The 25894-nt window shown below is 43.7% G+C and overlaps 13 protein-coding genes across 13 annotated transcripts; 4 read left to right on the forward strand and 9 right to left on the reverse strand.

The window, feature by feature from the left end:
- Nucleotides 1-133: 133 nt before the first annotated feature.
- Nucleotides 134-838, reverse strand: V865_001773 (uncharacterized protein; the record flags this gene model as incomplete). Its single annotated transcript, XM_066225587.1, has 4 exons — nt 134-280; nt 382-443; nt 505-614; nt 705-838. 4 exons carry the CDS (start codon nt 836-838, stop codon nt 134-136), a joined length of 453 nt encoding a protein of 150 aa, XP_066081684.1.
- Nucleotides 839-1009: 171 nt separating this feature from the next.
- V865_001774 (uncharacterized protein) lies at nt 1010-1938 on the forward strand (the record flags this gene model as incomplete). Its single annotated transcript, XM_066225588.1, has 2 exons — nt 1010-1259; nt 1421-1938. 2 exons carry the CDS (start codon nt 1010-1012, stop codon nt 1936-1938), a joined length of 768 nt encoding a protein of 255 aa, XP_066081685.1.
- A 128-nt stretch (nt 1939-2066) lies between these two features.
- Nucleotides 2067-2549, forward strand: V865_001775 (uncharacterized protein; the record flags this gene model as incomplete). Its single annotated transcript, XM_066225589.1, has 1 exon — nt 2067-2549. The coding sequence occupies one exon, from the start codon at nt 2067-2069 to the stop codon at nt 2547-2549; it is 483 nt and encodes a 160-aa protein (XP_066081686.1).
- Nucleotides 2550-2798: 249 nt separating this feature from the next.
- On the reverse strand, nt 2799-4038 carry V865_001776 (uncharacterized protein; the record flags this gene model as incomplete). The annotated part of the gene is made up of 2 exons (XM_066225590.1): nt 2799-3545; nt 3616-4038. The coding sequence occupies 2 exons, from the start codon at nt 4036-4038 to the stop codon at nt 2799-2801; spliced, it is 1170 nt and encodes a 389-aa protein (XP_066081687.1).
- Nucleotides 4039-5619: 1581 nt separating this feature from the next.
- On the reverse strand, nt 5620-6817 carry V865_001777 (uncharacterized protein; the record flags this gene model as incomplete). The annotated part of the gene is made up of 6 exons (XM_066225591.1): nt 5620-5737; nt 5788-5838; nt 5898-6122; nt 6200-6409; nt 6564-6684; nt 6742-6817. The coding sequence occupies 6 exons, from the start codon at nt 6815-6817 to the stop codon at nt 5620-5622; spliced, it is 801 nt and encodes a 266-aa protein (XP_066081688.1).
- A 562-nt stretch (nt 6818-7379) lies between these two features.
- Nucleotides 7380-9825, reverse strand: V865_001778 (uncharacterized protein; the record flags this gene model as incomplete). The annotated part of the gene is made up of 12 exons (XM_066225592.1): nt 7380-7510; nt 7575-7638; nt 7707-7813; nt 7882-8008; nt 8080-8437; nt 8507-8695; nt 8764-8871; nt 8960-9243; nt 9306-9348; nt 9408-9480; nt 9538-9607; nt 9676-9825. 12 exons carry the CDS (start codon nt 9823-9825, stop codon nt 7380-7382), a joined length of 1704 nt encoding a protein of 567 aa, XP_066081689.1.
- Nucleotides 9826-10368: 543 nt separating this feature from the next.
- V865_001779 (uncharacterized protein) lies at nt 10369-11614 on the reverse strand (the record flags this gene model as incomplete). The annotated part of the gene is made up of 5 exons (XM_066225593.1): nt 10369-10373; nt 10450-10936; nt 11009-11293; nt 11371-11411; nt 11500-11614. 5 exons carry the CDS (start codon nt 11612-11614, stop codon nt 10369-10371), a joined length of 933 nt encoding a protein of 310 aa, XP_066081690.1.
- A 456-nt stretch (nt 11615-12070) lies between these two features.
- On the reverse strand, nt 12071-12451 carry V865_001780 (uncharacterized protein; the record flags this gene model as incomplete). Its single annotated transcript, XM_066225594.1, has 1 exon — nt 12071-12451. The coding sequence occupies one exon, from the start codon at nt 12449-12451 to the stop codon at nt 12071-12073; it is 381 nt and encodes a 126-aa protein (XP_066081691.1).
- A 3038-nt stretch (nt 12452-15489) lies between these two features.
- Nucleotides 15490-16640, forward strand: V865_001781 (uncharacterized protein; the record flags this gene model as incomplete). Its single annotated transcript, XM_066225595.1, has 5 exons — nt 15490-15827; nt 15969-16048; nt 16124-16199; nt 16344-16458; nt 16539-16640. The coding sequence occupies 5 exons, from the start codon at nt 15490-15492 to the stop codon at nt 16638-16640; spliced, it is 711 nt and encodes a 236-aa protein (XP_066081692.1).
- A 495-nt stretch (nt 16641-17135) lies between these two features.
- Nucleotides 17136-19083, reverse strand: V865_001782 (uncharacterized protein; the record flags this gene model as incomplete). Its single annotated transcript, XM_066225596.1, has 3 exons — nt 17136-18371; nt 18530-18580; nt 18670-19083. The coding sequence occupies 3 exons, from the start codon at nt 19081-19083 to the stop codon at nt 17136-17138; spliced, it is 1701 nt and encodes a 566-aa protein (XP_066081693.1).
- A 488-nt stretch (nt 19084-19571) lies between these two features.
- V865_001783 (uncharacterized protein) lies at nt 19572-20265 on the forward strand (the record flags this gene model as incomplete). Its single annotated transcript, XM_066225597.1, has 4 exons — nt 19572-19574; nt 19645-19724; nt 19858-20079; nt 20178-20265. 4 exons carry the CDS (start codon nt 19572-19574, stop codon nt 20263-20265), a joined length of 393 nt encoding a protein of 130 aa, XP_066081694.1.
- A 143-nt stretch (nt 20266-20408) lies between these two features.
- V865_001784 (uncharacterized protein) lies at nt 20409-23646 on the reverse strand (the record flags this gene model as incomplete). The annotated part of the gene is made up of 11 exons (XM_066225598.1): nt 20409-20448; nt 20547-20635; nt 20718-20974; nt 21055-21765; nt 21877-22031; nt 22104-22234; nt 22344-22444; nt 22561-22913; nt 22981-23051; nt 23122-23303; nt 23370-23646. The coding sequence occupies 11 exons, from the start codon at nt 23644-23646 to the stop codon at nt 20409-20411; spliced, it is 2367 nt and encodes a 788-aa protein (XP_066081695.1).
- A 340-nt stretch (nt 23647-23986) lies between these two features.
- Nucleotides 23987-25359, reverse strand: V865_001785 (uncharacterized protein; the record flags this gene model as incomplete). Its single annotated transcript, XM_066225599.1, has 4 exons — nt 23987-24465; nt 24532-24979; nt 25058-25136; nt 25229-25359. The coding sequence occupies 4 exons, from the start codon at nt 25357-25359 to the stop codon at nt 23987-23989; spliced, it is 1137 nt and encodes a 378-aa protein (XP_066081696.1).
- Between the last annotated feature and the right edge of the window lie 535 nt (nt 25360-25894).

Consider the following 25894-nt stretch of genomic DNA (forward strand, 5'->3'; position numbering starts at 1 on the left):
AAGAACTCTGAGTGAGCCATGTATATGGATTGTCGGAAAAGGGAAGATTAGGAACATTCAGGGACCTTTTAGAGAATATCGATCATAATTGATTGCTTCTGGGATACTTATACAATGCATACAGATCTCATGACTATATCCTATACCCTTGTCCATCTTTTGTCTGATCATGGAGTGCGGACCAGACTCCTCGAGCTGATTCTGATGCTGGTGCAGCTTCCAAAGTGAGGTTTTTGAGTGGTTTGATTTTGGCTCCTGAGGAATTCAGTAGCAGGTTGACCTGAGGAAGAAAAAATCAACATATCGACATCAGTTCCATTTGAACACTTGTGATAGTCCGACATCAAGTATATCTGCGACAATAGGATTGACTTCGCTTACTTTATTCGATACTCCATCCATCTCCAACTTGTTCACACATATCACCTTATCTCGACTATTGACTATTGACTATCTAATCAGCGAACTTCATTTCCAGAAGTAATATCGAGCGATTAAGCTCACCGTAATGTCCTCTCAAGACCGCAGCTTTCCCCCTCTTCAGCCTCCTCACTACAAACTCAACATCTGGGTTCTCTCGGGCTAGATTTATCAGAGGTTTCTTGATGAACGATCTAACAGATTATACGCAGCTTTAGTTAGAACACGAGGATGGTGAGGGTATGAGATCGAGCGGTTCTTTCCGGTTGATCCCTCCCACTTACCTTATACCCTGCTGCGAAGGTGATTCGGCATCATAGTCAAATATCAACTTTCTAAGGGGTGTCAAGAAATGTCGGTATCCTGGTACCGGGTATGTTTTCGGTATAGCTGGGAGAGCTGTGATCAGTCGAGGCATATTGTCAATGAGGATTTAGACGAGGTGAACGATTTCACTGTCCGAGTTGAATGCTGTATTGCAATGTTGTCGTTGCTGGCTTGAACTGACATTGGGATGCAAATCTCGAACTCGACATCTCGAAATAAAGAGGGGAAGAGCGGAAAGCTGATTCTGATAAGAGGCCGGAAAATGCCACGTAATGCCCCCATTCCTGACCTGTCCCTCTCCGACGGAAGACACCATTCACAAGTCCCCGTTGTCAGGATGTTGAAGAGCGATTTGAGGTTGAAAGGTAAGATCATGTTACCCTACACCAAGGCATGGTCCAAGCATACAAATGAGAAGATCATGCTTTCGAAAGATGTGGTGTTCCCCGGTGGTTCAACTACAGATACAGCCCCAGCCAGCGTCATTCTGCACCAGATTAGAGACAGCAAGGGTGAGTCGTCTAGATATATAGATTAAAGCTTCATCGTATGGGCAGAACATCAGCCGATAATACTCTGATTCTAGACGTGTACGGATAGAGATTCCCAATCTAAAGCGATACTCGGATGTGCTGGCCACATATTCTGTTTTTGAAGCTGTCAAATTTGGAAGAGCTGGTCATCGAAGATATACCCTTGTGCGACCATGGTTCCGCTTTCACAACCGAAGATTTGTTGTTCCCACCTGAATACATCTTGCCGAAGGTCACTTCTCTAAGTATCAGCCTTGGATGCTCAAGTTGTTCGCAAACACTGCCAATCGTATTCCTGCCAGCTTTGCCCGGGTTGGAGCATCTGAAGATGAGATTGACAGGACCAAAGGATGATAGTGGTGCCTGGGCCCAAACTTATGACCCTCTTGAGCAATTGAGATATTTCCATACGTGCTGGTGCGAGGGCCACAAGCAAGAAGAATGGCATCTCAAGACTCTATATCTACGAGTGACGGGAAGTAGGAAGTTGGATGACTATGAAAAAGGCACAGTCAGTTTTATCAAGGAGATAGGAGTTCTTTGGCCAAGGTTAGAAGACCTGCAATTGGGTAGATTCGAGGAGAAACTTGGGAAGATGATGGATGGTTTACCCATCATAGGGGAATGTACATTTACTAGAAAATGGGATTTTCACTAGGTCCATACGGGCACTGGAGAAACTGGCACACCATATTCGCTTGCAAGTCCAGCTCAGCATTCCGCTCCGAGTACCGGTACTAGCACTCACTGACCAAATGATGTGCACAGCAAGAAGCGCTCGATGACATGGCATTACCTAAATCCCTCAGAATATTCGATCCTTGTATCGTCCTGAAGATACCTTCGAAACGACCTACACTCATCGTCCCTAGGAGAGGTGAAACCCAACGAGAGTACCTTCGCAGGAAATCTCTTCAAGGCGATGATAACTTGACTTCGACCACACCATATTATGATATGATAGAATACGAGATCAAATACAAACAAGCGATATTTGCAATGGTCCAGAAGATGACCAGCTGTTTACCAAATTTGCAGGAAGGATCTGTTTGGGAAATTCATCAGTCGGTGGACGGTAGGGAAGATGGTTGGCTGAGGTGGACTTGGATAAAGGTTCCTCCAATGGACGAGAGTGGTTTGCATTTGGAAACCTCAAGGATCGTGATCGATGCTTCGCCAGTGCCATATGCGAATAGCTTCACTAGTAATTACAGGTCGAGAAGAGTGGGAAGGATCTTATCTGAAGACGAAGATAGTGATTCAGACTAAACTGGAAATGTCGACTCTCCGGCGACGAGTCTTGGGATCGAATCAGACCCAGTAGAAAGATACAATACTTCATGTATGTAGAGTATTTATGCCCCATACCGCGTCTCATTGTCTGCTGCAAGTATCTGCGTTGCATCCCGAACTCGCTACTTTTGCTCTCATACGCTCTCATTGGGAATTTATTTTACAATCATCCGCAGTCCATACGCTTTAAGAAGGTCGACATCCTACTACTTACGACTTGGCGTCCTAGTTTGTACCGAGAAATGTCACCTCACCATCCTTCCATATCCATCCCGTCTCCGTTACGATTCTAGACTTATCTTTGGGTTCTCTCCCAAACAATATACCAGGTCCAGGTAATCCCCGTTCTTCCACTGTCCTAGATATCCACGTACAAGTAACAGAATCTCGATCACCTCTCATTGAGATCGTCCCGTAGTTCAGGGCATGATGGAGCTCACGAAGTTTACGCATTTGCTCATCAGCCTTTTTCAATTCTTTCTTCTTAACTGGCTTCTGGTGATTCCAAGTCATTAGGAAATCACTTAACGTCTCGTCAAAATGGGTGTACATGGCGTCTTTCCAAGTCTTCGTCAGTACCTCATCGTCAATATCTGTAGATTGCCCATATCTCTTTTTCTGTTCTTTCTTGATTGAAGTTAACATCTGAGCTGTGATTCGAACAGCAGCGTCCATGGATCTTCCGTATAATTCTAACATGCAGGTATCCCAAGCTTTAGAAGCTTCCCGATACGTATCCCTCGCTTTGTGTTCTTCCATATTGGAATAGTGGAACTCAGCGGTATCACCACCGTTCTGATATTTAGAGATACTGATATCATCGGCCTTCTGTTTATACTTATCTGCAATGGCGCGCCATTGTGGAAGAACACCCAGATACGTATCACGACGTATTGGAGGTTCGTCAAGTTTTGTCTGTGGGTCTTTCTTACTGTAGGACTGTCCCTGTCTCCATTGCCAACTGGCTGTGAGCTGCATTGAGAACAATTACAAGTCAGCCACAGGGTCCTTATATTTAACCATGAGGATACGGTGTGCTCACCGTTCCGATTGACTCATCCGAGTTGGACGATATTGTAGGGGCGATCTGATCAAGCGTCTCTTGACGTGTTTGCGAATCATTATTGAAGCGGGTCCTCCGCTTACTGTTGTGTGCAGCTGATAAAGCCGTATCGCGGTGTGTTGGTAGTGGGGGAACCATATCTTCCAATTCGGTCAGTTCCACATCGTCGAAATCGGTCAATTTGATCGCCTCCTTCCCTTTCGACGATTCTGTACAATCCTCTGTATTCCAGGTATCGACTCTTGTCTGACCAGTGCTCGACCAGGTTGTCGCTCTGCGAGTCAGAGAAACCGGAACGATACTGGTATCGTCTCCTAGTTGGCTCAACTCGATCTCCCCGGGGTCATTGTGATCATGGTGGTGATCGCAAGGCTGTTTACCTCCTGAAGGACCGGAGGACATGTCTAGCAGGTGTTCAAACTACTACTACGTCTGTAATATGCTGCTTTTCAGTAAGATTTGAACGGCGGATTGAGGGAATTAGCATAGTTGGGTGAGAGGTTATGTATGTATATATATATCATCTTAGCAGTCCTTGTTGAGTTCGGAATGTGATTTTAGGACTTCGAAATGATGAACCGTCCATCTGTACAATCCTTTCAAATCTTACGCATTGATGAGGACTTTTTGGTCTTCATGTTTACTTCCAGCAGGTATATTTTGAGTGCCCTAGAGGTTCTCCCGATCTGCATGGATCTAGGGTCGAATTTGCTAACGCAAGCACAACGGACCGAGATCTTCCCATGATCAGAGTTGAAGCAGACCGAGCATCTTGGCACCAGTCCCTGATAGTTTTCCAAGTACCGGTGTAGTCAAGCTCACTGTAACGACGTCGATGACCCAAACGAGTCCGATCTGCTGAGCGGGAAAATCGATGCATGTATGATCGCCTTACCGGTCTCGATTACAGCTTTGCTCTAGCTGGTAGGCGGGATTGTTTAGGCATACCATCTCTTGTGATCTGTCCGAAAAGCCATCTATTGAGACTAATCGTCCTCATCTTAGCTGGAATCTCCACTTTCAGCATCCTAAACAGCAGTATACACCTCGTTATCGTCCGATTCCTCCATCCAGGGTATGCACTGTCCATCTTGAGGTTTCATGAGCTCCTCCTTTAACGCTGTTGGATCTCATCGACATTTACCACTTTATTGCCGATTGCATGTAACTGGGTATACTACGACTACACATACACGTCCTTAAGTGATGCATCCGAACCATACTCCCAGGATACACATCTGTCCGAGCCGTGTATCTTGCTGGCAGCTTTGTATCAGACATGTAGTATACAAACGCGCACCTCATTATCCGCCAACCCAGCCAGCGAAATAATACTCTTATCCCTCTGTGGTCAGCTTTTCTCTTCTTCCCCCCCCATTTACCCCTCTGGAGGGGATGATTGCCTTACACACATCGATCTGTCATCCCCCGTCCTGTCACGATTGATGAACTGCAAGAGACCCCACGCTGTCACCCTTCGACTTTGTCCCAATTTTCCTCAAATTACCTATCGAGGCTTATCAGACCCTCATCTCCCTAGCTTCTCTGTCTGAGAATGAATGGTCTTGACAAGGCGTCGACGAAAATTCGTAAGGTGGTCAAGACGTCACGATATTGTAAGACTACTGTATAGACATATTTGATAGTGTTGTGTCGAGTGGATTTATGACCATGATCTTTCGCTAAAGAAAGTCCTCACCAGAATGAATACTGGGATTAATAGTCGTACCAGATAGGCTTGGTCATTCTCTCGTTACCTCCCTCGATAATACTCATGATCATGTGAGATGCCAAGTACAATCTTGAAGTAAGTAAGGACCAAATATACATCCTAAACAGAGGTTCAGAAATTAAACTCGATAAAAATTCCGGATCTATTACTCCAAAACGCCTCGAACACACGATATTCCTTAAAATCAACAAGGCTGCTGGCTTCACATGTGGGAAAGTCTCAAACCAGATGACAGCTGATATGATTACCTGTTACAAGAAGATTCTGAAAAAGTAAAATCCGACCAGACCAGCAAGGGCGATCTGACCCTCGAAGCCTGGTATCGCCACTTGTTGACCAGCGCTTGAAGCACCAGTACTGCTTGCGGTTCTAAAAACAGGATTTTTAGCCAGGTGTATGATAAGCAGATCAGAACTTACGGGGCAGTGCTGTTAGAAGCGGAGGAGACACTGTTGGACATTGAACTAGCTCTGAAACGGAAGATCGGTCAATCTTAAATTTAGAATGGAGATAACCTGGGGTAGCTCACAAGGTGGAACCCAATCGGACAGTAGTAGTCGGAGACACGCTGGAGCTGGAGCTCAACGTGGTTGTAACACCCACAGTACTGGTGGTTGTTGGCTCGACGGTGAAAGCTGAGATGGTACTATTAGGAGTAGTAGTGGTGTCGGCAGATGTGACAGATACTGAAGTTGTGGAGTTTCCGGAATCTTGTGGGACAGCTGTGATTTCAGGAAGGCCATCACAAGAGATACTATAAATTCCAGCAGTCAGCCCAAGATCTCCCTGCTTTTGGCTAAGAACGTTTAGGTGGACTAGAAATGGACTTACCCGCTACCATCGATAGTAGCGAAATCGACATCTAACCAAATGTGGTTTTTGATGAAGTTGAACTTGTTAACGTTCCAAATTGTGAGCTCATGTTGACCCCATTCCAACCCATCCGCAACGTATAGCTCAGCTTTGATCTGTTCTTTCTTGGAGTATCCGTCGAATAGTTGAGGTTCGGCATTGTCGACTGAGACCGCGTAAAAACCATGGCTGATGTTTGTAAACAGTATATAAGCACGATAATCATATATATGACTCAAAACCCGGAGATGGGGGATAAATCGACAACGGTTACATTGGTTGAGATGGGACTACATGTAAAGAGAAAGTTCATTATGCAGACGATATCAGATCGTTGACTCACTTATCCCTCTTCGCACCATGAATCTTGATGCCCGTACCCTCCCAACAAACCCTACTCCAAGCCATATGCACGGTGGTAGTGTGGAATGTACCATCTTGATACTGGGGTGTGAAGGGGTCGTCTAAGTGAATGTGTCAGTCCATAACCCATAATATTATGCATCACCAGCAATGCCTACCTGTATGATCAACACCCCAGGTATCACCACCATATTGGAAGAGGTCAGACGCGTCGTCAAGGATGTTTTGCGACATTTCGAACGAGCTGAATGTAAAATGAGTGTGGGATGTTAGGATTACAATAAAAACTTCGATATACAGCAAGAGCAAATATGGGGAGGGTGGCCGATTTGAGGAGATATGGATACATATGTATATATACATATGATAGACCTTTCCCAGTGAGGTGGGGCATTTGTGAAAGGCAATCCGGATGTTTCGGTCAGGAGTGTAGGTCAAAACGCCACGGAGAAGATCAAAGCGCCACACAGACCTCTTCCCATTGGTATATCAAATGTACACATACACAGTCTAAAGATGTGATCGAGACTTACGGAGCATCCCATGTACACTAGCTGGACAACACACAGATATCGAGGTAAACAAACAAACACTGTTTCATATATATGAACGGTCCTTTAATTGTGTGAAAATGTTGAAATTCAAGTCATGTGTTCATAGTGTAAATGACTAATAATGGTATATACATCAATTTTAGAAGGACACTTATGAAGACTACGCTATATATGTACAATTTATGTACAAAGCAACGGAAGAGACTATCAAAAGGAAACCTTCAAGGCAGAAGCGTTCCTCCCTACTCTCCTGAAATTTTGGCTTTTTTCTTGGGAACCGCGGAATGGTTGTGTCCAGCATGAGGATGATTGTGTCTTTCTTCATCTTCTTCCTCGTCATCTTCAATGGGTTCAGGCCAAGCTTCCCAGCCATCTAACAATGGTGTCGTAAGCTCGGGGGAACAGAGCCACAATTCAGCATACAAAGACCGACTCACCATCGAAGAGGTTGAAAAGCTTTTCGTTCTTCTTTTCATCATTCAATCGTCGAGATTTCATGATCTATCCAGCACCAGCCGACCTTACGTCAATAAGAGACACATTCTTGCAGATGATGAAGATGAATTCACCTTTTCCCATTGGGCCCATTCATCATCGTTAAGAAGAACCTGGTCCATCGTCTCCCGGATCAACTCTTGGTCTAACTCTTGACCAATGAAAACAAGTTCCTGACGACCTGGGAAATAAGTTGATCGTACATCAGCTGTGGTCCCATCGCACGAGAAAAGATTCACGATTACTTACGATCACCCCATTCACCCATGAAATCCAACTTTACCGCATCAATAGTCTCCTGATCACCTCCACCTGGCCATTGATCTTCTGGTATCCTGCACATCCAAGGTCCGCCACCATCGATGGTACACATCACCTACAATCTCCATTCACCGTCAGTCATTACACTATATACACTCAGAATCACAGGATAAAATGTCATCTTACACCAGCTTGTGACCATTCACCATGTAAGTTAGGTCTCGTAGCCAACCAAATCCAGCCCTTCGATCTCAGTACGCCTTTCCACACTTTCGACTCTCTTTTGAACTTCACCTTCGAGGGTAGATCCAGAGCTTCCTTTTCAGCTTTCATCTCTTCCAACCTTTGGGCTTTCAACTTCTCTTCGTCCATCTCTACATCTTCATCTTCTCCCTCTCCTTCTCCGTCTTCATCATCCTCGTTTTCTTCTTCTTCGTCCTCCTCAGCTGATTGAATGATACAGAAAGGGGAAGAAAGCAGGTCCCATAATCGATGAGGATGGAACGGTCTTCGTGCGGTGTACACAAAAGAGCTTATACCGTACCTGACATACCATAGATTATCAGCCTGGCTCTTGTGATTAATGGAAACTTCGAAAGGTGGTGAAACTCACTCCAGAGTTTCCGGTTTGGGGACCATTTTCTTCACTCCTTTGGAGTCTGTTATCTCCATCAATGTATTTTCTCTCAGGGATTGCAACCAGCCGGCACCAGTAGCAGCCTTAGCGAAATCAAACAAGTTTGTATTGAGAATCTCTTTGAGGTCCACCTTGGAGTATGATGTACGTATGATCTTGGCTCCGCTACACGGATTATATGAGGTAAGCTTTGATCAAATAGGTCCAGCTTCAGGGGTATATGCTATACTGACGGATTGAGTGTTTTGACTAGGTTCTCGATCTTGGCAATTTGCTCTTTACTGACCATATCCGTCTTGTTCAGCAGGATAACATTCGCAAATTCAATCTGGTCGGTCAACCTGACATGTCCCAATAAAATGAAGCCATTAGCAATCTTGGAATGCTTGGGATGATCAGCCAGTGTATCAGGGCTGATGGTGTGCTCACAGATCAGTGATGTTCCTCTCATCTTCCGGATTCACCTCTTTCCCATGTCTATCAGTCAAGAAGTCCGTGGTATCGAAATCGTCCATGAAAGTCGTACAGTCAACCATTGAAACACAGATATCCAATTTAGCGACTTTGCTTAAACCTCCTTCAGCGATCAAGTTGGCCAGCCGACGTCGAGCTTCGGGGGTCGTGCCATCATCGGCTGGAAGTGATTCTTCGATCTCTTCCACCGAGGTGCCTTCGATAGACTCGGCAAACTCTGGCGTGAACGTTTCGGCTACCTATAGGAAGAAGATGAACCTTGTTGCTCACAGGAGCCTGAAAGCGGGGTCTAGGTACTCACTTGGATAGGCTCAGATATACCTGAACTTTCAATGATCAGGTAGCTAAAGCATCACCATAGGATAAGCTCTATCTCCTCACAGTTACAGTGCACTTTACTTACTCGAACGATCCCATCTCAGCGAGATTGGCAACTTCTTCCAATAGATCCGCTCGCAGTGTACAGCAAATACAACCTGTTCAATCTACCTTCAGCTTCCTGCGGAATTCTATATTCGATGGTTTGGACATACCATTTTGCATCTGAACTACCTTTTCCTCTTTCTGAGTAAGCTTATGATTCTTGATCAAGCTTGCGTCGATCTACCAGAATGTAATGACTCGTCAGCTAGAGAGAAAGAGGAAGTGCCACACTAGTGGGAAGAACTTACGTTCAAAGCGCCCATATCATTTACGATGACGGCACATCTCAGACCATGATCTTTAGATTTCAAAATATAACTTAGTAAGGTGGTTTTACCACTTCCCAGGAAACCTGATAGAAGGGTGACAGGTAATCTCTTATCGTCCGGTACAGGCATTTTCTAATACGGTAATTGATGGGGGAAAAATGGAAATTTGGCTGACATGATATGGGACCGAAAATTGTCTGCATTCCTTTTATACATGCATATGGCCATAATCGTATGCCTCAAGTTTGAGGACTGAACATCAAAAGGTCATACAAAAGATACTATTCATCAATATTTAGGTATGAAAAGGACACTGCACAATGAAGGATGAAACGCGTAAAGCTGAATGGCCGTATGGCAGGCGATCATTGACCGATAAATGAGGACTGAAAGGTCATAATCAACTAAATCTCATTGGTCCACTCACATGCCCGCCGGATACATGTATCGATTCGAGATGCATAGGAAAATTAACCTAGCTATAGATAATTGTCCCCGATGGACATGCATACGATACCATAAAAGACGAATCAAACCCATCCAAACTGTGAATGGACAATTTCTCATTTGAGTTGATCGAACAAGTGGCGAAATCCTTTAAATCTGGCACAATACTTCTGTACAGTATGATAAGGATGCTATAATTTATCGTGTCTGATCGACAAGATCTGATCAGCCTATATCTTTAGATGATTAGATCTCAATATCAGATTGATCCATCAAAAAAACTATAGGATGATCTACTCCACTTACGGGATCCGAATTGAGCTTCCCATACCTTATCTTCATCTTCATCTACATCAGCCCAGGATAATTCTCCTGCCGTTGATCCATCTTGACTACCATCTTCAGAGCTATTTGCGAGAGAATCTACCATCTCTGCTTGAGAAACTGTATCCGCAATACTTTCCTCGGATATCACCACGGAATCATGACTGTTGGTCTTCCTGTTCTCTGTGAGAGCTGTCAAAGCTACATGAGCCTTTTGCCTATCTTCCTCTCCCAATTCCAAGAACTGTTCCCATGTTCGCACCTCATCCGACAAGACCCCTTCCAAAGGCTCAAAGAGATCTTTCGACTTCGAGATACATCCACTAGAACTGTTATGGAACCTCTTTTTCTCCTTTGAGAAGGTCTTCGAATAATCTCTCAACGGTAAAGCCAAAGAATAAATTCGATTTCTATCAGCTTTCAACTTGTTCATGAATACCCCTACCATCCTTGATGTCACTACATCATCCTGATTTTTATCGCTATATTGATCAGGGCCAGTCTCCCTATCATTGATTTCGAAATGATCGCATCAAATTACATTTTGAGCGGTAGATCGACAATCCTTGATGGAATGGACAAATTGACCTTGTATTTTTCTCAAATTAGCAGATTTGGTAGCTTCCTTTTCAGTATGAGACTTATCTTTCGATCTATGTTTATTGATATGCTCAATAACATCATTATCATCTAATCCATTTTCCAATTTGTAATTTTCGACCCAGTCAGAATAAGGCGTTTCGACCTCATGGAATAATCGCATAGCTTCTCTTGTGATGATTTCGCCCTCAGATTTGACGTTGATCCTATCGGGATTGTATCTGAACTTATCCAAGGATTCTCGAAGTGTATGTCTAGCAATTTATCGTACTTTGGGTTCAGTCATGGTATCTCTCGATATACCGAAACTGGTATTGGTGTAAAGAAATTATGATTTTGACGCTCTGCCGAGAGTTGAGTCATATTTAAGTAAATTACTATATTATACCTCACCCAAGAAACATGTTAGATATTCATATTTCAAGCACTCACTAAATTCATCATCCCTTCTCTCATTTCCTTTTTCAACTGTCGAGGGATATTCTACCAGCTGTTGAACACCAATTCCCATACTACCCAGATCTATAAAAAGTATTCGTTCTGACATGATCTTACCGGCATTCACCAAGTTTTCATAGTCCTAGCATTCATATCTTTATCAATCGAGTTTAGTAAATCTCGAAATTCCTGCGTTTTATCAGATAACCTATCAAGGGTAATTTTGTCGCATCCATATAAAGAATCCCGATATTCTTTTCTAGCATTGACGAAATCTTTCAATACTTTCAACCCCTTTTCTTTATCTGAGTGGTCTTCTTGTTTTAGGATCGTTCGTAGTCTATTCTGAACTTGGGAGGTTACATCTTCCATAATCGATGGAATGGCAGTATGAGTTTGTCTTAAACTTTCATAATATCACAAAAAATGAAAATCTTCCATGATCTTCCTTCGATCTGCAATTTTCACTATTCCTCCTCCACCATCCGATTGAACCTTATCTGTAGTCTGCAAAAGAGACAAATCCTCGTTAAGCTTGTTATCATATAAATCTTTATAAGTCTCATTATGTTCCGCACCATGATTTCTCATCCCTCAGTCCTCCTATACGTCCTTTTGCGGTGTTGGTATAATCTACAATATCATCCAGCGTCCATTTTTCGATGTCAGGTCGTTGGGCGAAGCCAGGTTTGATTCCCAGCGAGACGGGAAGTTCCCCAGCGTGAACGGGAGCCATATAAGGGATACGACTAGGCTCTATCCCACCTAGTTCACCTTCGAAAGATACTTTTTCAAGAGAGGTCTTCCAACTTTCATAATACTGTGGTTTGGCTTGTCTGTTCAGCAGCCGCCAATTTGATGGTGGTGGTGAGTATGTGGTAGGGTCTGCGTATCGAAGGTCAGCTTCAGTCAATTTTCGAGTAACTTGTGAGGTTGAAGATGACATGGTCAGAGTGATTGGAAAAAGTAGCTTGTGGATTTTACCACCTTAGAGTGCATTGAATAAGAGAGCGGGATTGAGTCCGTATACAGACCAAACAGAGAACTGACGATATTGGATTAAAGAAAATCAGGTCTTATCAGAAGTGGCGGAGTTGAAAAGGCTCGTACTTTGCAGTACATACAATGCATGACTAACTTATCCAAAAGAAGAGTATGACAGAACAGAGCCGCAGGGCACTATTACAGTTCAGCTTCTGTACGGTTCTTACTCTTGACAAAGGATCTTGAAGACTGACAGTCGATTCCATCATGATGACTGCATGGTGAAAAGGAGGTCTTGAAAGGTGTGAGGGTAATCTGACATGATGACATCTGAGGCGATGTTGCACATTCAAGTGATGTGAACTTCAATACTACTGTAGATCAGCAATCTTGACCTCGGCTCATACTGCATCTGCCTACCTGCTAAAACTGTACGATGCATAAGATGGATCTGAGTAAGGAGAGCCAACGCAGTAAGCAGAGAGATGATACTAGACAGACATGGACTGCATATGATAACACGAACTTGAGACTGATACTACTGTACCTCGTTGAATTTCCTATACACGTGTAAATTACATCCGTCACATCACCTACTGTATCATACAGTACTTATCTCGATAGAAGAATCAAATTATATCACCAGTTATCATCCTCTTCCCATCTGAAAGTATCGCCATCTCAATCTTGCTTCTTCCCTTCTTCTACACCTTGAGTATTCTTAGGAAAGCTTCGGGAGGTTGAGCTAGATAAACTCTCACCGTTTCGAGCAACCATGAAGGAGTAATGAAAGAAGATGGGCTTGGTGTCGACGACCACACATCTTCCTCCGTCTTTCTTTCTCTTACCATGTGCATCGCTATCATCTTTTGGTGTTTCGGTCTCCACTTCTATTGACCATGGCCATCTGAGCCATGATTCAGGATATGTATCCACCTTTGCTGGCTCCCAACGCAACTCCTTCGAGAGATGGCAAATGAAGGAGAATAATCCCGATCAGATCCTGGAGACGATCTCGAAACTCCCTCAGGTATTCTTGATATTCGTCAGATGCCTTGTCGAATGACCGGAGCTGATCGATGAATACCTTCTTGGATACGGAAGCTCGAGCATCGGGTTTGACGGGGGGTTTCGCTCCTGGAAGGAATGAGATACCACAGTCGAGATATCGCAGGTTTTTTGAGAACCGAAGATTCGAGAGGTAGTCAACCTGACCGTTTTGAAATTTCCGGACGAAAACCGATCAGAGACAGAGAGAGAACGAAGGGTGAAAAATTCAGCAAGCATCGTTTGGACTATGTTACAGAAACGCATTGTGCAAGCAACTCACGAAATCAACGTCAGGATCATCTGATTTTATTGGAATTTTAATGCGATCTACAATCGTGAATGGGATATCGCAGAAGAAGTATCCATTTCCAGTGAATGAAGTGATGGAAAGATTGTGGAGCTTGGGGAATAACCGTCCTATCGAGGGAATTACCTCTCCAGCTCCTTCCTCGGTGGTTGGGCGAGTAACACTGAGATTGTCTGCGGTTGGATACACACGGGAATGGTAGATACCTAGTATGAGGGTTTCAAGTGCGATTTCACTTTGATTATTGGCTTGACACCAGAGGTCGGACAATTCGTCTAAGATGATTATAGGTTTCAAAGTAGCGCTGATGGCCATTCGGATATGTCGGATGTCTGCAGCCACAGGAATTATCGCTCGAAACAGAGAAGTCGAACATTGTGTACATGCAGTGTCTATGGAAAGGGACTTTAGACTCCTTCATACAGGGTATGGGGGCAAACGAAGAGGTCTGTGTATATCGGAGCCGAATCTTCGATACAGAGGGAGTCCTTTGATGCTGAGCTCTTCTAATGAAACAAGGTGGGTGAGTAGCGTGGTGATCAAGGTCCATGCGATAAGCGGGCTATATGTGTCGTACTGGAACGTGCCCAATGCGATCCTTGCGCGTCTACCCGTGAAGGAGCAACGTGAAAGTCAGAGCCAAGAGCAAATCTGCTGTTGTCGATCCATGAAAAGCGATAATGGAAGCTTACCGTATTCCCTTCAACACTGCGACAGGTACTTCATGAGTCCAAATGGAAACAGAATCGAAGGTGCGGATGTAGACCAGGAGATTCTTCAAGTTGCAAGCACTGTGTATTCTCTTGCAGGTCGAACGGAATGCAAGGAAGTCGCGGTGGTTGGCCGCGGTGATCTCGCTTCCAAAGTTTGACCAGTGAGGACGGAAAGAAGGAAATGGAATGTAAGCATCTCGATTGGTGAAGTGGGCGATACGTTGGAGGATCTCGTCGCTGAGGGACAGAAGAGTGGTAGACATGGTGGCGGGAAGTGCGGTGAGGAGTGCTGTTGATCCAATAGTGCTCGATGTGAGATATCGGATGGGATGCGGTAAAAAGGAGAAGAAAAGGCAGAAGAAGATGTGTTGAAATCAGGTCAGTAGGTTATATCGTAGTGTGTTGTCAGGTTGACCGTAGATTAGTCAACCGCTACTAGCAGTACTCATGTCAGGTCGAGGTGGTTATGCGTCAGGGTCTTGTTCCTTCACCATACAGTATGGTATTCAATGACTCCCACCGTACCAAGTCTAGAGATTACGAGCCCACCTGTCTTCTCCTGATTGGGGTCTTGTTCACACGTACCGTGATATCATGACGATCTATAGCATTGTAATGTTGGCTGTTGAACAAGGGATGCTGTCATGGACCTGGTGACATCATCACTTTTCTTCGTTCCAGTCCAATCTGATTCCGTCCTCGATCCTTTGCCATCCTCGTTCTTCCGAGTTGTCCAAAGTGAGATTTTACGATTATACCCATATCCACAAGTTACATCAACAACATCAACTATCGATAACAGCCGCGTGCGATATCAAACATCTCCCTCACATCAGGTATACAAACGAAAATCAACTTCAAGCACACTCAACGTACAGCTCAAGCTCAAACGCAAATTCAAATCATCAATTACCCAAAAAACCCAACGAGATGGTCTTACCCAAAACCATTTCTTCACCATCCCCACTCGACCCCCTCCTCCTCCTTCCAATCCCCTCTCCTCTTCCTCCGTCACCTCAACCAGACCTCGACCCTTTGGTCAACTCCATCACCTCGCACATCGACTCGACAGAAGGGCAGATACCAATAACAGTCCTGACATCAGCTATAAGGCAGATCACTCGTAAATCCCAGATACTCCTCAATGCAGCTAGGGTTAATGCTGCTCAGGCGAGGGACGAGTTGGATAATGTCGATGAAGAGTTGAGAGAGGTCGAATATGAAAGTACGAGGGTGAATGATGAGATGAGGAAATGTAGTGAATATGTGTGAGTGATTGGTCTTACTTATATGACGCCCACGTATTGCGAAGGAAAGAGGGGAGATGGAACATTAGAGATTGAAAGTTTCACTGCGAGCAATGCATGGCTTCGTAGATAGTTGACTTGTTTTATAAATTGATCTTGCAGACCCGCATACGAAGAGATGGATTTACCATCCACAGAAGAATTCTTATCCTCCGCCGACGAAGGTATACTGAGTTCCTTGCGTGAGTTGGCCTTAACCTGGCGACGAAAGAAAACCAGGTTGATCAACTGATACTAATGCCGTATCTTTGTGATAGCATCAAAGGATAGTGAAGAATACGAGAACCAACTGATGATAGCTAGATTGGAACATGAATTGAAGGAGATTGAAAAGTGAGTCTGAGTTCTGCTCCGTCCTCTAATACACCCATACCAGAACCCGATATGAAAACAATACAACATCGACCAGGTACAAAACCAAGGAAATGGACTGACATAACATGATTCATTTTTTCTTTTCTATACTTGCCTTTGTAGACGCGAAAATCAGGTCAATCAATTATCAAAACAACGCGATAACCTGATCAAAACCAAGAAAGAGATCAAGATGAAATTCGATGCTGTTGACGTTCATCTAGGTGGATTCTCAAGGGTGAGTGTGATATCTTTAACAAAATTGAAAAACTTCAAGTGATTGGTAGACTTGAGCTGATATCTCTCGCTTGTCCGTAGTCCGCCAATGCAGTAGCCAGTAAACTCAAGGACGTAGCTGAGATTCCATCAGCCAAGATACCGCAAATATCACTAGAAGGTGAATCGACATCTTCTGCATAAATACCAAATAGATAATACAATCAAACATTACCAGCATCGAATGATCACCACTGTAGAAGTATAGCTTGATGCGTTTGTATGTATTTCATGTAATACTTTGCTGATCCATGCAATCCATGCATATATGTGTATTTGTATATACAAAATGTCTAAAATTGAATATTCCATGATCCGATAGTTAATTACAATCGCATTTGTTCTTTGAGGTAGACTAACGTATAGTATGAGAATGACAACGGACTATGCTGTATATACAAAATCTAAAGTTGTCAATGATAAATGAAGAATGTCATGTGAATCTATAAAAGTGGATGCGACGGTAAATGTTGTATACGATTTATGAATATATGATAACAACCGATTGTGAGAATCAAGTCAAATGGTAAGGGGAGAGAGCCATCCTGTGAATGGAAGGTATCAAGGTATAACATGATTTCACATCAACAAGGGATAAACAGTGATGACTCAATATCAATCACTCATCAATGCAATCGCTCAATCTTGTTTATCGCCCTTCCCTCCTGCTCCAAAACTATCTTTCCTCCCCACACCACCTTTCGTAGAAGAAGGTTGTCCTACATTTATACCTAATCCACCCAATCCCAGATCCAATCCCAGGTCCGAATACCTAGTTTTCAATTCCATACTTTCCTGTTTTCTCACTACCTTTCCATTCCCATTTATTGGACTACCATTCGACTTTGATATCGGACTGTTTTGACCTAAGGACAAGGTAGAAGGTGAAGATGCCATTCTTTCCCGTTGCCCATCCGTATTCCTTGGCTTTGATTTACCTAACGTACCGTAGTTTGAAGGTGGAGGAGGAGGGACAGTAAAGAAATCTTTTATACTTCCTTTTATACCTTCCATATTCAGACTCATCCCATTCGAATGATTTCTTTGATGCTGACTGGAAATCTGAATAATAGGCGGTCGTATTTTGACGATAGTAGATTTGGATCTCCCTTTTGATGTTGACGACGACGACGATGATGATGGATGAGTAGGTGAAGCGGGAGTAGGTCTAAGAGGTGGAGGTAGAGTTGATAAATCGTTGATGATCGTCGGTCCATCGATATTAGGTGATTCGTGATTTTGTGAATTACGTCTAAGAGCGGATATGCCATGTAATGTATCTTCTATAGACTTTCTTTCTATCTCTCCTGAGGGTCTGCCATTCCTACTTAAAGGCGATGATAGGGTATTTGTGTTAGTATTCGATCCGGGACTATATTTCGAACCAGAACTAAAATAATCTAATGATCTCCTATCAGGTGGTTTTTCAGGTTTCGGTTTGGGGAAGAACCGTAATTGACTTGAAGGTATTCTCACTACGTCTAATACCCTCGGTGTAGGTGTGTGTTCATCAACTAGTGGTTCAGTCGCCGTTGGAGGGGAGGTTTCTTGAGTGTATGAATGATTGGTTGAAGGTAGGAAGGTCGAAGCGAGTGATAGAGTAGATGTAGAAGCTGAAGGTGGACTATCTGATAAATCCATTATATGACTCAATCCATTTTGACCGACACCTGAATTCAGATTGTATACTTCTTTACCCTTCCCTTTGTCTTTGTTGGTCTTAGGCATCAAGGTGACTTGACCATCACCTGGACCTCGCACTAGTATCTCCTTGGCTTTGTTCCATCTGCATGCTTCTAGTGGGACGTAGAGGTGAGTGCGGATGTGCAGGGGGTCAGAGGACCACAGTTTGTTGGATTTACGGAGAGTCGCTAGCTAAAGACGGCGAATGGGAAATGTCAGTCATGATTCGATACGATCCAGACGAATAGCATAATTTTGTATGATTATCTTCAGTGAATGTTGACAGACTTCGAGGCAACAGTGTGATATCCGATCAGAGGCACGAGATTTTAGCACAAACTCATACTCACATCTATACCGTATAACAATGCTATCCCAGCTAACGATTCATTCGATTTGATCTATATCATCCACAAATCAGCTCACATATGACCTCATCCTACCTCACTGATATGCAATCACATCATGTAAGATGTAGAGATGTACTCACAGTATGTATAAGAACTTCCACCTCGCTCTCTTCCCCCTCCCCTCCTCCATCGGTCGGAGTCATCCTAAGTAGATCCAAACTACCTCTCAAACTTCCAGACGTGGAAGATTCCGCAACTTGACGTTCAGTCTCACTAGTCAATCTCTTCAAGTTTGGTCGACTGACATCTCCCAGTACGTCCGTATGGATCGTAGGTGGTGTGATAAGAGTAGATAAAGGATGAGTCATACGCGGTGTTTCCACATTTTTACGACTTCTTAATGTACGTCTACCGCCTATTTCGGGTGATGATGATGGACTACCACCAGTGGTCCCATTTTCATTTTCTATGGGACGTGTCGATCCCCATATTTCTGATTCTAGTTCCAATGGCGGGGTATAGGACGAGGTGGAAGCTTGAGGTTGAGATTGCATGGTTATAAGATGGATGGATAATGATGGTGGTGGTGTTGATGGTGGTGGTTCTCCCACCGATGAACCGAAACCGATTAACAAGGTACTAGGGTATTGAGTATGCCATTCCCCTTATTCCTGTGCTATTGATCGAGCTATATTTGTCGTTGCTATCCTTGATGGTGCTTCAAATGACGATTGTCAGTGTCTGATAGATCATGTTGATCTATGAGTGCTCCTATCCAACTTCACCTTCCATTGTACGAGTGTAATCATGATCAACGCAATCGGGTACCGCGAACTGCCAAGAGGAGCACGGGTAACGTGTTTCGGCGATCACCGCTTATCCCCATCCTCTATCTCCTCGTTCACGCGTTTTCATGTTCATCGTAATCACCTCACTCATCATTTGGAATCCAGTCAACTTGGCCAAGTCATAACATGGATTCATCTTCTTTCTCTAACTGTCAAGGGACAAACCGACTAAATACAATAGTCTACAATCAACAATGGTGAGCTGCTGGAAACAGATTATTCCTCTATAGATATTTTCAGCTGACCCTCCCATATGAATCTGCTTAGCCACCCAAATCATCCAACTTACATCATGTCACATTCCATTTCTACAAATCGGCTGTCCTCCTATCCCTACCTTCCAATACGTGAGCAATCAACCAATCCATCTTCTCTCTCCCAAATCTCTATCTCCTACTTCCCACGCCTTCGGGCAGATCTTACAGCTTTCGTGCACAATGACCCTGATTTGAGCTGATGTATGATCGGTTGAATTAATAGGAGTATAACATCCCTCAAAACTCAACTTCTTCCTGCACTGTCCCCTCTCTCATCAATCATTCCCGTAGATTTACCTACCTCGATATCAGATTTGGAACTGTGGGAAGATAATTCGTTGATTGAGGGTCAAGATCAGACGGATAAAGATATACAGAAATTGACAGAGGGGAGTAAGACGATAGCTCAGTTAGGATGGGGCAGGTGGAAGACTATATATGTCAGGTGAGTCGATGCTACCAGAAAAGGACGTGGGACAAAATTTATTGGTGATGAGTACTAGAAGATCTCTCTTACGCTGATTTCGATCAACCTCTTGATAGTTTCAAGAACCCAGATGGATCATTTTCAAAACCTATATATACCGTACCCGACGTTGAGGATGAAGAACCTGATGGATCAGAGATGTGAAGTGTACAGAAGGACAATGAATGGTTGATTATACGAGCCATATATCCAACGAAGACCATAATATCATGTGAAGTATAAATATAATGTCATAATTAACGTTCATCCTGGTCGTCATCGTCATCATCTAAAATATATTTACTTATCTACTCTTCAACCCCATCCATCTCCTCTCCTCTTCCTCCTCTTCATCATCCTCATCAACGTCCAAATCCCAGACCTGCACTTCTTTCCCATCTTCATATAATATACAACCCAATCTCCTCCCCTTCCTCCCATTCAACGCTATCTCCGGGTCCCGTCCTAGGATACCATCAGATTGGGGCGTGGGACCGAGATATCTCGAGCGACTTATCGGTATTGACGGAATAACCTAAACCCAACAGAACAGAATTCAGCTATCTTTCCCGCGGCTACGAATTCCTGCACACCACAAGTGAATTCACTGAACTCACCTCAAAAGCATCTCTATACTCGCTAACCACATCCACCAACCTCCATTTTTTCTGAATTGGCAATTCGACCATCTCATCTGATATGTTTGGATATCTAAAGGTAGTTAGATATCGGCCATTTTCAGATTCCATCAACAAGACAATCTCTTCATCGTCGAAAAATCTAATTGAAAGACATCTTGCTTCTGAGCTTGAGAATGTAGCGAACTTCGAAATTGTCAAAGAGTTATTGGCATTGTCGATGTTTAATAACCATACTGAAATTTCAACAAGAGAACACATCAATCAGTCATAATCTCTTTTATCTGATGTAGACATGATGAAAAACATCACTTACATCTCTGTAGACCATCTTGCTCCAGAATCACAACTTCCCATAACCCACCATCTACCAACCTCTTGTCCCTCAAATTCAGCTCCAGCTCATCATCCCTTTCTATCCTCCCAGCCCCATCCCCTTCAACCCCTCCCACCGCACTTCTCACTAACCCCTCTAAATCTCTTATAAGCGTATTGGCCCATACCCACGGTTCCTTCTCCATAACCCTCTTCACCTCTTCCTCATCTTCTTCCGGTAAAGCATACTTGTTTCCTACCGTATCAGGACTTGAAAATCTGGATATTCCCTCGTCTTCTTCTTCATCATCATCAGAAAGTATTCCAGTAGGTGTCAAGTCCCCATCGTCATCATGATTTTCGTGAGTCATCGATATAGACATATCCATCGACGTATTATCAGAATCCAACGATTCGTTAGCCTGTACCGACGGGGTATCAACCACCGCTGAATGACTCGGATGATCGATCTTAAGTACTTGGCTAGTTTCTCGTAGCACATCATCCAACGATCGAGTAGAGATCCTGGGGTACGTGGCATGATCTCTAGGAAGGGTATCTTTAGGTGGTCGAACGATGAGATAAGGAAAATGATCATGGAAAGAAGAACGGACGAAACCGTTCAACATGAAGGACCATACTGATTTGAGATCGTGGGTTGGGAGTGGGAGATCATCGGATGATGGATCTTGAGAGGCTGCTCTGGCAATTTCTACGAAGGACAAGTGGGAGCCAAGATCAACCACAAAACATGTCATGTTTTATCTTTGTAGAGCCTCATCGGAAGTCATTCGATTGCGAAGGAGGAACAAGAAAGACATACCGTACTTCAACCATTTCATAAACTCCGAAGCTGCCGTCAACTCATGTTCCGCGTCTCTCCTCATTCCTTCTAACAACTTGGCGAAACCCAATACTAGATCTATAGCTTTGGAGATATCATTTTCGTTTAGATGTAATTGAGTTTGATATTTGGGTCTATCGAACCAAATCACATTTTCAGCTCCGCCAATTTTTATGTATTGCAGATTAAGGAATCAGATGACTAACGTTCTACTCCATCCTCTCATCTCTTGCAGGAGCAATACCAATCTCTCCGAAGCTGGTGATATACTTTCTATGATTAGGTTTTGGATAGTACGGAAGGACGTATCTAACGTTTGATCCCATTTCGTTATTGTCTATCATTCAAGATCGAAACAGAACAGGCAAAATCATCAGCCAAAGGAATTTGTTTTGCTCGAAAAGCGTTGAGGGTGAGGTGGTGGTTCAATGTTCAGTCATACTCACCCTACCTGTCAATCGATTTCCCATCCATTCATTGACAGCTACCCCACTTCGTCCAGTCATCAAAAACCTAAACAGATCCGAATGAACATCTGGGATTGACACTATATCAACACATCGCAATTCCAATTAGCCTCACTAATTACCATACGATCTATGAGTTGATTGATATAATTGTCATATGGTATTGTATTGTACGGTCGAGTCGAGTCGAACTTACTAGCCTGTTGTTTCGCACAAGTTTCCAAATCCTCTCTACAGATCATCGTCTGCTTCTCGCCTTCCCTAAAGTGAATTTCGGCATTTTCGATTCCTCTCAAAATAATATTCAGTAGGTGCACTATCTTATCTGATATTCTCGATAGTTCCAATATCTCCTGAGTAGGTTCGGAATTTGATGGTAAAGTAAAAGTACCGGTTAACAAGGAATATTCGAATGATCCTATTTGGAGGATATCGGGTTGGAGGGGGATAGCTGATGGTAAGAGCGCGGGAAAGATAGATAGGGATGGATGTATAGTTGGTTTGGGGGATGTTTGAGTGAGAGTCGTTTGACGCATGAATGGAAGTTGACTGTTATCCAAAGATAAAAGGTGAGTATGGTATTTAGTACCACTTGTTCTGGAACAAGTGTACTTACTTGGGAGGTTTGGGTGGATCGACAGGTGTGACGGTAGGCAGACTATCTATGATATCTAGTGCAGAACCGTTCTATGGGATTGATGAATATCTGGACTCAGCTTGGTCAATTCGTCAATACTAGGTTGGGCGGGATATTTACCTTGACTTTGGCCCACCCATTTTGAGAGACTGTCCATTTCATATCTACCCATCTTCCCTTTCTATCCTCGTCGATTAGATCCGAAGGTAATGGAACGGACCGTATGATCTCTCCAGTATGTACAGATAGATGATGAACGAAATTTCCATTTGAGCTCGAGCTCAAGAGAGATAAGATCAATCCTATATCCAGTTCAGGTCACTAACCTTAACTAGGTCCAGCACTGATATATGACAACGATGACTCACCATCTTCACTCCATGCCAGACCTTGAACATCCCCTTCAACACCAACTTGCCATACTTTACTTCCACCCGTACGCCACAAGGAAACCTGCGTCTTCGATCCGACCTCTTTACCCTTTCCTTTCCATAAATTGCTGTTCGCCGAGAGAGTTGTGTTGGGTAGGGAAAGTAAGACGATAAGGTCCATTGAAGGGTTACATGATCCCGGGTGAAGGATGTGGGAGGATGGGAGGGGGATGGTTGATAGAGGGGTGAAGGAGGTTCGATCGGGGAAGATCATTTTGATGAGTGGTAGGTTGATTATCGGCTATCCCTCCTTGCGATTCAATCCGGTCTATCTCTGTCTGGTGTATGCTATGGTTGCTTGTGCTAGTGCAGTCATGCAACTCTGAGTTATAAGATGAGACTTTGGAATCAACAGAGGTCGACGATCTGCAAAGTCAAAACGCGTCGGGTCATGTTCTCGAGTTGACAACTGATCACGTGACACGCAATACGATCATGCTCTGCTTTTGGTCTGGGAAATTGGTATCGCTCTCCTTCTATCATACAAATGGATGCAGCGCTCTATACAACCAACTCACGAACAGAAAAGCATACGAATCACTACGAATCTCCCCTCAATTCGGCATATCATCCACACTGAGGGGTAAATAAACCTCCCTCTGATTCCCCTTCGCCCTATACTGTCTCGACATCTCATAAGCCTTATGTCTCAGTCTATTGATACTTCCAAGCGGTCTATGATCTTTGAGACCATCCCATGGGCTTAACCCAATCTTATCTTCCCACCATACCCTCCTCTCATCGCTGAACGTGTCTTGTTTGTCGAACTTTACCGTAGCTAGATCATACCATGGTGCAAGTGATTCTTTCCATTCTACCGACGCATCCTCCACAGGTTGAGTAGATAAATCTGAGCAGGATTGTACTCTGAAGGTATATTCTGTTGAGTTCGCAGAGTAATATTCTCGAAGGTGATCTCGATGGAAGGTCGTGGATGAGTCTTTAGGGATAGTTTGGTTCTTGTATTGTTCTTGGGAAGAGTGGATGGGGATGAGTGAGAATTTACATGCGTAAGGACCGAATTTGAAAGAGGCTGTGTACGTCACGTCATATTATTAGCTTAATGAGCGTCAAAATACGTGAATTGTGAATCACTCACATTGAGAGTAAAAGGTCGAACCAACAACATATTCATTAGGTAACATTGCAGGAGCGAACTGTTTCAATCTATCATTCCTTTTTGCCAACTCGACCTGAAGCTTCGTAGGACTACCGAAATATTTCGTCCTCAATTCAAATATCTCAATCGTCGTATTCAAATCGGTAAGTTCGACTATAGGTGCATTGTTAAATAAGAAATCTTGTGTGCCATGATTGGTTGATCCGTCCGGCGAAGGAGATAGACGATCACCATGAACGTCGAATACCTTTAAGCTGAAACCTCTAGGTGCGGAGGTGTTATCGGGTAAGATGAATGAAGGCTCGTTGGCATACCTTCCTATACAGTTATAGGATTTGCCAGGTTCTGAGAAAAGACCGTGGCGGAGGTATGGGGGAAGAGAGGGGTTGACAGTGAATGTTCCTTTGACGAATCCTAGGGATTTTACCTAAACAACGGATATAATCAATGAAAACAGATCTCAGTTTTCAATCAAAGCTGGCCTATACGAGTACTGTACACTCACATGAGTACCTCTAAACTTATGTTGATGAGCATCAAAATTATGTCTCTGCATATCATGTACCAATTCTCCTACTCGCAGACTGCGAATACAAACGAATCACAATGTCAGCTCAATTCCGTCATAACATGACCCAAAGTGACAGGACGCCATCCTGATACACAGGCCACTCACATCTTCTCATCCTCATCTGGCTCAATCTTCTCAGTCTCGTCAGCATCCAGCCAATCCTCCGGTCCGGGTACTTTGGTGGGTCCAACCACTTTTTCAGCGATGGACTGAACGGTGTCGTTGATAGCTTGCATGGTGCGTTGACGTGTTAGTACTTTACAATCAGGCTGGTAAGAAGGACAGAGGAGACAGGGAATGAGGCTGATATGATACGATATAGATGCATGGTCATTGGCTATAGGTTGAGGTGCATTTTACCATTGAAAGCTAAGACAAGTTAATGAGTACGAGCATTTATGAAGTCATGTTTACGCAATCTTCAAAAGCCGGTTACTAACTGGGCAAAATTGCAATTTACTGATAGGCTACCGCGTGTGAGCATTGTATGTATGCATTGCACTAGGTCATGAATATCTTCCACAAGCGATTCCCAAAGGATCGTCTTGCATAACCTCACTCTGTCAACATATAAGGCTGGAGCAAAGTCCTGCTTGACCTTGATGTGCGCGAATAATTGGCCGCTCAATCATGTGAGAGCAGATGAGTGGTATGACCAATTGAGATAAGAAGACGCATATTTCGATGGTTCATGTAGTAATAAAAGAACCATCATCCTCACTGTCTCTACCCAAGCATCGGCATCAGCCAGTCATCTCGGACCCTACCTTC

The sequence above is a fragment of the Kwoniella europaea genome, chromosome 1 (genome assembly GCF_036810445.1).
Source record: "Kwoniella europaea PYCC6329 chromosome 1, complete sequence".
NCBI lineage: Eukaryota > Fungi > Basidiomycota > Tremellomycetes > Tremellales > Cryptococcaceae > Kwoniella > Kwoniella europaea.